Source organism: Oncorhynchus mykiss, chromosome 4 (assembly GCF_057628025.1).
Source record: "Oncorhynchus mykiss isolate SJ-2025 chromosome 4, ASM5762802v1, whole genome shotgun sequence".
Taxonomy (NCBI): Eukaryota; Metazoa; Chordata; class Actinopteri; order Salmoniformes; family Salmonidae; genus Oncorhynchus; species Oncorhynchus mykiss.
The window spans coordinates 73,549,221-73,562,500 of NC_143025.1; the positions used below are offsets into that span (position 1 = coordinate 73,549,221).

At 46.7% G+C, this 13,280-nt stretch overlaps 1 protein-coding gene across 1 annotated transcript in view; it reads left to right on the forward strand.

The window, feature by feature from the left end:
• Positions 1-13,280, forward strand: part of syne1a (spectrin repeat containing, nuclear envelope 1a) — a 178,763-nt gene that overhangs the window by 40,591 nt on the left and 124,892 nt on the right. The window contains 21 exon segments of the mRNA XM_090232997.1: positions 1,265-1,425; positions 1,618-1,774; positions 2,379-2,606; positions 2,796-2,894; positions 3,073-3,260; positions 5,435-5,558; positions 5,649-5,815; positions 5,956-6,109; positions 6,276-6,943; positions 7,091-7,270; positions 7,524-7,677; positions 7,956-8,114; positions 8,738-8,920; positions 9,051-9,152; positions 9,266-9,469; positions 9,748-9,955; positions 10,775-10,887; positions 11,009-11,214; positions 11,463-11,624; positions 11,834-12,113; positions 12,445-12,620. Coding sequence (XP_090089123.1) covers positions 1,265-1,425; positions 1,618-1,774; positions 2,379-2,606; positions 2,796-2,894; positions 3,073-3,260; positions 5,435-5,558; positions 5,649-5,815; positions 5,956-6,109; positions 6,276-6,943; positions 7,091-7,270; positions 7,524-7,677; positions 7,956-8,114; positions 8,738-8,920; positions 9,051-9,152; positions 9,266-9,469; positions 9,748-9,955; positions 10,775-10,887; positions 11,009-11,214; positions 11,463-11,624; positions 11,834-12,113; positions 12,445-12,620 — 4,073 coding nt within the window.

Genomic DNA, 13,280 nt, shown 5'->3' on the forward strand with positions numbered 1-13,280 from the left:
CTCTGTGTGTAATAATAGTGTTAACATGAACTACCTTGAATGACTACCTCATCTCTGTACCCCACATATATCTGTAAGGTCCCTCAGTCGGGCAGAGAATTTAAAACACAGATTCAATCACAAAGACCAGGGAGGTTTTTAATGCCTTGCAGAGAAGGGCACGTCTTGGTAGATCAATCTGTCCCTACAAAGATACAGGCGTCTATTCTAACTCAGTTTCCAGAGAAGAAGGAAACCACTCAGGGATTTTACCATGATGCCAATGGTGACTTTAAAACAGTTACAGAGTGTAATGCCTCTGATAGGAGAAAACTGAGGATGGATCAACGACATTGTAGTTACTCCACAATACTAACCTAAATGACAGAGTGAAAAGGAGGAAAACTTTACAGAATAAAAATATTCCAAAACATGCATCCCGTTTGCAACAAGGAACTAAAGTAATACTTTAAAAAAATGTGGCAGAGAAATTAACTTTTTTTCCTGAATACAAAGTGTTATGTTTGAGGCAAATCCAAAACAAAACATTACTGAGTACCACTCTCCATATTTCCAAGCATAGTGGCGGCTGCATCATGTAATGGATACGCTTGTAATCGTTAAGGACTGGGGAGTTTTTCAGGATAAAAAATAAACCGTATCGAGATAAGCACAGGCAAAATCCTTGAGGAAAACCTGGTTCAGTCTGCTTTCCACCAGACACTGGGAGATGAATTCACCTTTAAACAGGACAATAACCTAAAACACTAGCCCAAATATACATTGGAGTTTCTTACCAAGAAGGCAGTGAATGTTTCTGAGTGGCCGAGTTACAGTTTTAACTTAAATCTGCTTAGAAATCTATGGCAAGACCTGAAAATGGTTGTCTAGCACTGAGCAACAACCAATTTGACAGAGCTTGAAGAATTTTGAAAAGAATAATGGACAAATGTTGCACAATCCAGATGTGAAGAGCTCTTAGAGACTTAAAGAGATCTTAAAGATTCACAGCTGTAATCTCTGCCAAAGGTGATTCTAACATGTATTGACTCAGGGGGTTGAATACTTATCTAATGAAGTTATATTAGTGTATTATTTTTCATAATTTTTAAAACAAATGCTATCATTTTCCTTCTATTTTGACATCACAAAGTATTTAGTATATATCGTTGACCAAAAAATTACAAATAAATCAATTTTAATTCCACTTTGTAGCACAACAAAATGTAGAAAAAGTAAATGGGTGTGAACACTTTCTGAAGGCACTGTATCAATTTGTTTGCAGGGGCTCCATAAGAAGAGTGTGGAGTATGTGGTACAGACAGACTCCCTGTCGAGGAAGGCAGCAGAGATTCAGTTGGGTCCTAAGAACCAGACCCTCCTACAGCAGCAAGCCCAGCAGGCCACACAACAAGTCACACAACTGGAGGCCAGCCTCAAGAAGAAGTAAGGATGTCTCCCTCCTCTTGACTTACTTTCTAGATATATTCACATGCACAGTATTTTATCGGCTTCATCCTATTCAGTTGTAGCAATACTGTAGTGGAATGGTTGGGTGTGTGTGTGTCTGTGTTTGTGTATGTGTGTGAGCACATGTCTGTTCCAGATTATGACTCTCCTCCTGTCCTTGTTTTGCAGTGTTGACCTGCTGGAGATGGTGTGTGTTTGGTGGGAGCGTTTCATCAGGGAGTCAGAGGCCTTCTCCTCCTGGATCTCAGAGAGGGAGCGAGAGCTGGACACTGTGGACTCCAACTCCTCCTCAGACCCCCTTGAAAAACACATCAGCACAGTGGAGGTATGATGTGTGTGTGTATATGTGCTTGCATGTGTGTGTGTGGGAGAAAGGCAGTTTATTATCTCACCTTTATACTATTCCTCCCTTCCATTCACACTCCATTACATAGAGACAAGAAGTAGTCTGTGCTTTGATCACGATCAGAGCATCACTTGGATGACTGTGTAATGAATGCCCTGCAGCAGTCTTTACCACTGTGGGTCCCAGTTTCTACACACAGGTTTCAGATAGTATGTGAACAGAGACTGTAGAGACTGATCTAATAGCCCTATTGGGATCTACTTTGACTTGTATCTCTCACCCTCTATCTGTCTCCCCCTTTCTCTCTCTCTCTCTCTCTCTCTCTCTCTCTCTCTCTCTGTGTGTCTTCCCTCTGTCTCTTTTTTCTCTATCTGTCTCCTCTCTCTCTCTCTCTCTCTCTCTCTCTCTCTCTCTGTGTGTGTCTTCCCTCTTTCTCTTTCTTTCTCTGTCTGTCTCCTCTCTCTCTCTCTCTGTCTCTTCTCTCTGTCTCTCTCTCTTTCTCTCTCTCTCTCTCTCTCTGTCTCTCTCTCTCTTTCTCTCTCTCTCTCTCTCTCTCTTGCTTCTCACTTTCTTTCTTTCTCAGTTTGTTGGAGCAAGACTAGAAGAGCGGGCAGCCATCTTGTCCCACCTGGAGGCGGAGTCAGAGGCTCTGTCAGGGTTTGTGACCCCTGGGGAGGCGGGGCGTATCCGGGCGCGGCTGGCTCAGATGGAGCGGTACTGGGAGGAGCTGAAGGAGAGCGTAGAGCAGCTGGGGGGAGAGCTCAACCAGAGTGCCACCTGCAGGCAGAGGTTTAACAACGACCTGGAACAGGTGACACAAACCTCTATGGTGACTAGAATTTCCACGGCAATCTCCCACTGACTTTAATGCATGATGTATGCAAAAGTCCACGTTTCGTACACTTATCTCAAGATTTGGACATTATATCTGGTTTACTGTAAATTATATATGTGTTAGTACAGTGTAGTAAGTGGTGATTTTGAATGATGTCTTCATCAGGTGAAGACAACGATGGTTGACCTCAAAGAGAAGCTGGACATCACCATTACCTGCTGTACATCCTCCTCAGAGACCTACAGAGTTCTCCAGGACCATATGGTGCAGAATGTCCCTCTTTCTCAGCATGCTGTACTACAATATAATGTGTCTACACTGTTACATCAACAAAAATGATTGCATATGACATATGTGTATCATGTTATGACCGATAGGATAAGATATGGTAGTCACATTTGTTTGTGCGTACATTACATTTGTATGTTGGCAATTCTTCCAGGACGTAGTCCAGGCCTTGGAGCAGCTGAAGCCCAGGCTGGTGGCTCTGTGCTTGGGGAAAAAGAGGCTGGGTAAAGGGGATCTGCTGGAGGGAGAGGTGGCTAACCTCCAGAAGGACCAGGGAGAATACATAGAGCAGGCTGCAGAGAAACAGGCTACACTGGAGAAACTGCTGGTACTATGGCAAAAGTAAGGAGACATGTGTTTGTGTGTGTTTGTGCATGCGTACACCTGTGTGTGTATGCATGTCTGTGTCCGTGTCTGTGCGTGTGTGCATGTGTGCTTGTGTGTATGCATGTGTGTGTGTGTGTGCGTGCGTGCGTGCGTGCGTGTGTCTGTATGTGTGTGTGTGTGTGTGTATACAGGAGACCTCATCTGGTACCCTGGAGGTTTTTGTATTGGGGATTAGTAGTGCAGTACTGGGTGCTGTAGAGAGATAGGACTGTCCCTTTATGTCCCTGTCATTGACAGACAGCAGTAACACACAGACATGGCCTGCCCAATCATAATGGAAGGGTGTGTGTGTGCGTGTGTGTGTGTGGGGGGAGGGGGGAGGGGGGGGGGGGGGGGGGGTAAAAAAGCCATATTACAACCTATGTTGTGATAATTGCATTGTTTGCCCTATAACGCAATCGTTCATACGCCACCGTGATATACAATAAGGCAGAGACAACAAAAAGACAACAGTCACACAGTGGCGGAATAAATTCAACTATATATATGTCTGTTTCATCACAAAACCGCAAAGCAACATCTGTCCCGTGAAGTCCACAAAGCAAATATTTCATACCAACAGTAGCATGGTCAAGTTAATGTTTTACACAGTTTACTAAACAACTAGTGATTTAGAACCACAGAGTTACCACAAGTCAGCTCAAAGACAACAGGAGCCCTGCCTTCGCTGTTCCAGCACCATTTACACTTACACTTTTAAACATCATCAAATCAACAAGGCTATATATGCTTAGTTTAATACACTGAAAATAAACTTAGAAATGTAGTCCAATCAACGTTGCTAAATATCATGTGGCTGTCCATGGTACTAATTTTTGTTTGTGTGTGTGTGTGTGTGTATGTGTGTGTGTGTGTGCGCGCATGTGTGTGTGTGTGTTTGCGTGTGCACAAGTAAAAACATTTTTTGAATCTACTTGTAGACTAGTTGAACTCCAATGCCATCCTCCTGTCTTTCATGTTGTCAAAACGATCTATGGCTCTGTCATACAGTCCACTTTTAGTTTTTGTTGTCATAAGCTACCTAGCTAAAATGCTTGCTAGCCTGACTTCCTCGCATGGGCAACAATGAACCAGCTAACTTATCTAGCTAGCTACATATTGAACTTCAATCGTCTCAGGCCAGTGGCACAACATATTCATTTATGGTTCAGATCAGAATCGGCATCATCATCATTGGCCTGTACAGAGAATTAAGTCCAAATCCCCATCTCCATCCATGGCTTAGGAAAGGGCCGATTTAGCAAGCTAGCTACTACAGGACATTAACACAAGCTAGCTACTGCAGGACATCAACACAAGCTAGCTACTGCAGGACATCAACACAAGCTAGCTACTGCAGGACATCAACACAAGCTAGCTACTGCAGGACATCAACACAAGCTAGCTACTGCAGGACATCAACACAAGCTAGCTACTGCAGGACATCAACACAAGCTAGCTACTACAGGACATCGACACAAGCTAGCTACTGCAGGACATCAACACAAGCTAGCTACTGCAGGACATCAACACAAGCAGACCAGAAACAGACAAGTTTTTCTGACAATGACGTTTTGCTTTGGATGTGATTTGATTGGTCTGAAGCAAAATCCAAACTGGCCTCCCTTGGGGGGCATTTTGCTGCAATTGAGCTCAGCTCAACGCTGATTGGCTAATTTTTTAATATATTTTTTTTTATCAAGGGAAGCCAAATGCTTGCTGGCGTCAATCAATCAAATACTATGGCGGCAACATGTCATACATCTTTGGTCCAGACATCATCAGATACATGGGCTGCCCTTAATGAGACGGAGTGGCGCTGTTTCCCTACTCGGATGATTTCTCCAGTGAGATTCAGCCACTTGCGAATTGAAGAAAAACTATGAAAACACAGCGATATTAGTCAAATATTTGGGGAAGCCTGCCTTCCCTTAGCATCCAAGAATACATGTCACTTTTGTGTGTGTGTGTGTGTGTGTGTGTGTGTGTGTGTGTGCGTGCGTGCGTGCGTGTGTGTGTGTGTGTGAGTGTCAGTAATATTATATTATGAACTAGGAGGTGTGAATCGGGTAAATATTCTCGCTACCAATTGTACTAGACCTTATTTCCTTTCCGGTATTTAAAAGTGTCCTCTGTCCTGTTTGTCTCAGGTATGAGAAGGAGAGTTCCAGTCTCAGGTCCTGGTTAGACAGATGTGAGTCTGTCTGCTGTCCAGACACTCAACTCCTCTCTACAGGCAAAGCAAAGCTGATGAATGAGCTGCAAACTGTACAGGTAAAAAGTGTTAACATCAATCCACAATCATATTTCAATAACTAAATCATAATTATTGTACATATTTAATCATATTTTATGATATTACAGGAAATGCAGAGTGATTTGCAGTCCCATGAAGCTCTTCTGCAGGGTGTGGTGAGTTTGGGGGCGTGTCTCTACCCTACAGCACCAGAGGGGCGGGTCAGAGAACTCACTGATGACATTACACAGCTGGAGGAGAGAAGCACCTCAATGAAAAACATTATAACACAAAGGTAAGGACGTGTGTTGTGTTCCACCTGACATAACACACCTACAGTAAATATACAGATGACCAAAGTAGGATTTCCATGAAGGCCATAATCCAGGAGTTTACCCCTTGGCACACACACCCTTACACCTCTCTCCTCTGCAGGCTGCAGCAGCTGCAGACACACCTGTCTCAGGTGGAGCTCTTTGACGAGGCCCTGCTGACCCTCACCCAGTGGAGCGAGAACTTCCTGTCTGTACTCAGAACGACTTCCCAGGTCAACATAGCTGACCTGCAGGCTGCTGTCACCCAGGTCAAGGTGAGTTAGACTATGTTTGTTGCCTGAATTGTGTCTTAATTGTGCTATAAACACACCAAGTATCCCTTTGAGATGACAAGGATCGATCCTGTAGAATAGATTATGAATTTGTACGTGAATGTTGATGTTGAAACTTTTAGGCTAAACTCTTCACTGCCTTTTCCAGGAGCATGAGGAGTCCCTCCGGGAGCAGACAGCCCTGAGAGAGACCCTGCAGCAGAGAGAGTCCTCCCTCCTCTCCTTCTCCTCCCCAGAGGCCCAGCAGCAGCTCCAGGGCCAGAGGGAGGACTGCCTACAGCCCCTCAGCGAAGCCCAACACCTGCTCCTTCTCCGTGGAGAGAGCCTGGCTGAGCTGGGGGTCTTCCTCCAGAGCCATGGAGCTGCAGCTGGGGAGGTCAGGGGCCTCCGGGAGGCTGTGGAGGGCAGGGGGAGCTGGGACCGTTCGAAGGCTGAGGAGCTGCACCACAGACTGGGAGAGGTGGCCGGGGATGTGGCCCGTCTGGAGGCCCAGGCAGTGGGGTTGGATGGGAGGCTCAGCAAGGCCCACCTCCACCTGAGTGGGGCGGAGTGGAAAGGCTCCAGGGAGGGGGGTCTGGGTCAAGGTCCCGGCCAGGGGAGGACGTCGTGCAGGGGCCAGGCTGTGGCCCTCATGGTGGCCCTGGAGGGGGTGCAGCGAGGCCTGGGGTGGAGGCAGAGCCAGGTGGAGGCCCTGGGGGCACTGTGGACCTCCTTCAGGGAGAGGAGGGAGGAGGTGATGAGGAGTCTGAGGGAGCTGGAGGAGAGGGCCAGGCAGGAGGGGGCCAGAGAGAGCAGCGTACAAGCCTTTCAGAACAGGTACAACTAATATCTCTCATAATATAGACTCTGCCAGGGGAAGAATACAACCAAAATACATTTGTTTACATCTCATTTTATGGTTTATATACTCTATGATGAATATATTGAGTTAAATCCCCACTGTCCCCCGTCTCTTCTCCCCAGTCTGCGATTCTTTGTCCAGTTGGAGGATGAGCTTCAGTCTCTGCAGCATTCCCAGCAGTGGCTGAGGGAGAGGGGAAGCCAGCTGGCCCAAAGAGACAGTGAGCTGGCTGGGGAGGCACTCAGGGAGGTGGGCCTGGTGGAAACAGCCTGGGATAACGTCAGGAAGATCATCACTGATGGGTGAGGATGGGTGAGGGAGGGAGTGGGGGAGAGAATGGTTGGTTGGGTGGTGTAGTAGATCCAGCATTTGTTATTGTGTCAGTAAGCTCACTATGATGAACATGGAGCAGTAGCTGGGGTCTCGGTGCGTTGTTTCAACATCTGTGTCAATTAACAAAATGTTTTCTACATATTTTCCATTTTGTCCAGAGATGATTGTTTCCTGTTTAGTCTTAGTTACATCAAGTTGTCAATGTTGTCTCTCCCCCTCCAGTCAGGAGCAGTGTGGACTCCTCGTTGAGCTGCTACGTCACTTCCATTCCCTCAGGTCCACCCTCAGTTCCACTGTAGAGAACGCCTTGACCGTCTCTCACAACCAGCCTGACCACAACCACAACCCAGAGGAGTCCAAGAGAATACTCTCACGGGTCAGTCACACTGTGATTAACCGTGGTCCAACCATTTTCCAGCAGTAGAGTCCTATCTACTGTACTGTAATGAATGATACTGATACAATAGCAGGTATATCAATATTTCACATGCTTGTAATACAGTTATAGCAATGCCTTATACAGTCTGAAAAACTGTAGTCATATGGTTCATATAGTACAGTAGGCCTACGATGCTCTTGGGATAATATCTATGCTGTGATTTCCACCTAGTGGTGAAGTGTTGTCATTACACCTTTTCTCTCTTGTCTCAACAGCACGAGGCAGTGATAGCTGAGCTGAGAGGAAGACAGGAGGACATGGACCTGTTCATCAGTTCAGGAGAGGACCTGCAGAGAGAGCTGGCAAACGTGCCACACTGTGGCTCTGACAGCATCCAGAGAGGCATGGACACACTCAGGGACCAGTGGCTGCAGGTGAGGGAGCTAGGATGAGGAAGAGAGCTGAGGGTTTAATTTCTTCTGGGTGTAGATGGTTTTGTAATTCACTTTGGAGGCAACAGATTGTTAAATCACAATCTTTCGCTCTTTCTCTGTACATATTTGTTTGTTTGTCTCTCTCATTTTCTCTCCCTCTGTCTCTGTCTCTCTCCCCCTGTGGGATTCAGCGGAGTGCTCAGCTGTCACAAATGAGCGTGCAATATCAACAAGTCTAGACATGTTGTCTGCCTTTCTCTCTCTCACTCTCCCCCCTATCTTTATCTCACTACCTCGCTACCTCTTGAAAACAAAGATGGGCTCTTTCTCTCTATCTCCTTCTCTTAATTACAGGCCAATAACTCAAGAGACAGAGACAGATCCTGACAGCTGATGTTTTTTTATTTAACCTTTATTTAACTGTGAAAGTCAGTTAAGAACACATTCTTATTTACAATGACGGCCTACCCGGGAACAGTGGGTTAACTGCCTTGTTCAGGGGCAGAACGACAGATTTGTACCTTGTCAGCTCTGTTACTGGCCCAATGCTCTAACCACTAGGCTACCTGGCACCCCTAACAGGTATATAAATGGTACATTTATTGGCCTGTCCTGTCCTGTAGGTATCAGAGAGGATCCAGACCAACGCTGAGAGACTAGGCCATTGTGTGTCCCTATGGGATGACCTTAAGACCATGGAACGGGATATCGACCAATGGGCAGCAGCCTCCATCGCTGACCTCACTGAGGGTGTGGCCAATCTAAGTGACAAGCAGGGGACAGAAACACACCTTGCCACTTTCCAGGTTAGACCAAGCTGGGCAGTCTAGTCCTAGTATGGATAAAGATCATCACATTGTTCACTGTTGCGAGACCTAATGTAAAAATCAAATCAAAGGATGCCAGCTGAAAGAGTCTCTTGCTATGTTGTAACAGGCGGAGGTGGAGAGGAGAGAACAGAGGTTGGATGCCTTGCAGGAGAGGCTGACCAAGCTCCAGGACCTGGCCAAGCTCCAGGAGACACCCATCCAGCTGCAGGTGAGTTTTAGGTTCAGAGGTCATGATATTCAACAAGTTATCCTGAGTAAAAAAGAGACTTAACCATGCAACATGTGGAGAATGTCAACCATACGTCTCCCTGTCTCTCTCAGGTGATGGAGTGTGACCTGAGGAAGAAGATCAGTCATGCCCAGGAGGTGTTTGACCAGGCCAGACATTCTCTGACCTACTTCAGCTTCCAGAAGCAGCGCCTGGAGGACCTCATGTCCCAGATGGCCGAGCGGCTGGAGACCGTGGAGAGCTCCCTGTCTGACCTGACGGAACCCTCCGGACCAGAGGATATGATTCGAGTCAAGGTATAATATTACCCTTTCCATTTCAACCAAGCAGAATAGCACATGTTGATGGAAGGAGTTTCCTTCCCAGGCTCTCAGTTTTATAGAGAGTGTATAGAACTTTGACAAATGGTGAATTTGGCTGTTTATCACTTTCAATGCTCACAGAAATCCATTCAAATACAATTGTAGGTATGTAATTTACTATCCTAAGCTAGTAAAAATCGATTATATTGAATTCTATTTCTAGCCACCCCTGAGTGACAGTCAATACCCTCTCTCCCCTTCCCCCTCCCCAGGATCTCCAAAGTGCCCTCCAGCAGCAGAGGGGTGATATAGACATGGCCAGGGAGACGCTTAGTTCACTCTGTAGGTCCCACCCCTCCCAAGAGCTGACCCATATGTCCTCTGACCTCACCCTGCTGGCCAAGAGGACCGAGGCTGCAGCACAGCTCAGCTCCAGGACCCGCGGGACTCTGCAGGACGCACTGCAGCTACGTTTCAACAGTGAGCAGAGGGTTAAATTTGGGTTTTGTGCTGATATGTTTAGGTTATAAAGGTGGATTTCCCTTTGTAAGTTTCAAATAGATATGAACTCAATTCCCACTGTTTGCTCTCTCCCATCCAAATGGCCCCCTCTTCATTGTAACCCTTGCTTGTATTACTGTGTACAGACTCTGTGGATGGACAATAGCAGAGCAGCCAGGAGACAATGTACGAATAGATTGCATAAAGTAGGACACATGAAAACACCAAGGAGGAGTTGACATGATAAAATAGCTCAGGACACTGGGGATGGAATGAAGGCTGCGTTATACTGCCTCATACATACTTAGAGGAGTCAGGACAGATTGATCCCTGTTATCTGTACCATATAGCATCACATGTTGCTTTTAAATGCTACTGGTGCCTTAGATTGCATTTTGATTAGCCTTTCCCCAGGGCACACTCAAACTGCACTGACACACTGTCTGGCACTCACGCACACACACACGCACCACGCACACACACCTGTGCCTCTGAGAGTAATGTTTCTCTCGTCACCGGTGCTCTCAGGGGAGTCATTTGGGATTGTTGCCAAGGCAACCATGTGCCGCACCATGCAGACACACCCACACATCCCATCTGCCTGACAGCATCTCTCCTCCCTCGCCCTCCCTTGTTTGCTGACACAATCTCTCCCTTTCTCCCTCTACTCTCTATCCGCCTCGATTCTCCTTCCCCTTCACCTTGTCAACCATATTTTCTCCCTTACTCATCCTCTCACTCCTTCTCTCTTCTGTTCTCATCCTATTTCTCTTTCATTCGTTCTTTCCATCTGAGCAGAGGTCGTTCAAGAGTTTAACTCCTGGCTCTCTGAACGGAAGGCGGAGCTAAAAGAATGTTCTGACCAATCAGGAGATGTCACCTCCCTGGGAAACAAGGTGGAGAGGCTAAAGGTACTGTCAATCATAGTTAACTGTTATGTGTTAACATTATTGTTACTACTGTGTTAGTCTATGCCATACTGCTTTAGTACCGCTCTAAACTATTCACCACCCTTCCCCTCCTGACCCCCAGGTGGCGCAGGAGCGTGTGGAGGAGGGCGAGCAGCACCTTGGCCAGGTGTGTGGCGAGGCAGAGAGGCTGCTGCTCCACCTGCCTAAGGCGGGGTCGGGACAGGTGCAGGAGCGCCTCTCCTCCTGCCAGAGGGACTGGGTGGGGTACAAGGAGGGGTGCAGACAGACCCAACAAGACCTGGAGGAGGGAATCACCCTACTGACAGAGTGAGTGTGTTTGTGTGTATCTAGCAGGTGCTCCTCCTGCTAGAATAGATTGTCCTACCAGTATTGTAAGTGTGAGTTTGTGTAACACAAATGACCCTGTTTATTCTGAGAATGTAGAAGAATGATGTTGTTGTGTTGTGTGATGATGCTAGATAATTTCCCAAAGGATATCAAAGTGTTCTAACTAGATAACTAACTTGACTTGTTTTAGTTGTAGTCGTCATATTGGCACTGTTCCGCTTTCTCAGGTTTGAGGGCCGTGTGGAGGGACTAAGGGACTGGCTGGAACAGATGGAGCGTAGCCTGAAGAGAGAGCCTCCTCTGGGGGGAGAGGAGCAGCCAGGAGTCCCTGACAGCACTGACGAGCTGGAAAGAGTGGAAGAGATCCACAGAAAGCTGCTGACAAAGAGGTTTGTGTGTGTTGTGTTCTAAACTAAAGAGTCTTAAATAGCACTGAGATGAGTCATTCATCTTGATAAGGCATGGTGGTGGTACATGTTGCTGTAATGTTGTTATATTTAATTATCGGTAACTGACATACTGTATATACACGCACTGTATGCTAGTCAGTCATTAATTAACTTTAAGATGTTGCTTTACCATCTCTCTCTCCCCCAAGGAGTTCTCTGGATCGTCTCAGCCAGGAGGCCCAGTCTCTGCGTGAGGCAGGTCGAGGCTGTGGAGGGGAGGTGAAGGCTACAGCCCAGCTCCAGACCCACCACCAGACCTTGCTGCAGGGGACCAGGGAGCGCCTGAGAGGGTGCCTGGAGAGCCAGGCATTCGGAGAGACCCTGCATGGGGTGTGGCTTTGGCTGGAGGACATCCAGGAGCGTCTGGGAAGTCTGGGGAGCACTATGGGCAACAAAAAGGAGCTGGAAGAGAGGCTGGAGCAAGTGCAGGTATGTAAGGAGGGAGCCATGCCACACACACACACACACACACACACACACACACACACACACACACACACACACACACACACACACACACACTCACTCGGACACACACACACACTCGGACACACATTTAAGACATTTGTTGATTTACACATCCTTTCACGCATTCTGCATACACACTCACACACCCTGTGACTGGAGTAATACAATGTTGCAGTTCTTCGATCAGACACAAGAGAGCGCTGTTGTTTACTTCTGTACAGGAAGTCTTCCTGCCTGAACACAGTACTATAATACTGATCGTCCCCTCTGACCCTATTGTTGATCCATTCAGGACATCCTGCTTCTGAAGGGTGAGGGCGAGGTGAAGTTGAACATGGCGGTGGGGAAGGGTGAATTGGCCATCAGGAGCAACAGTGCAGTGGCGGGACAGGAAGTGATCCGCTCTCAGCTGCAGGAAGTGGAGGACGTGTGGGCCACGCTGCTGGTGACCGCCATGAGCTGCCACAGGTAGAGACCCTTTCACGTCTCAACCCGGCACAGCCAGAAGACTGGCCACCCCTCAGAGCCTGGTTCCTCTTTAGGTTTCTTCCTAGGCTTCTACATCTGCATTGCTTGCAGTTTGTGGTTTTAGGCTGGGTTTCTGTATAGCACTTTGTGACATCAGCTGATGTAAAAAGGGCTTTATAAATACATTTGATTGATTGATTCCATTCACAATGTCAAACTTAAAGTAATCTGATAATAACCATAACATAACCTGAAGATTGTTTTGTAATCTTGAGATTTTACCTCATTTCAGCTGATGGTCAGTGCTGGCTTATTCTTGCTTGCCAGGCTTGGAGGCTGCTGGGAATGGGACCAGTATTGCCACAATAACATTAACGTCTATTAGATGTATCCTATTAAATCACCACTTGACTTTGGCTTTGTTATATTGAGTTTCCAACCCTTAGATGTGGTTTAAGACCACCTGTGTTAGCGATCTCTTCTGGATTGTATTCATTATATCATATTTATGTCTAAATACCATTAATTACAATTAGGTTCCAAACATAATGAGAAGTATTTGTCTCTTTGTGTATGTGTCTGTCATGTGTGTGTGTGTGTTAATTGAGTGGTTATTGCCCCTCCTGCTAGAATTGATTGATCTCATTAGGGACTAAATGG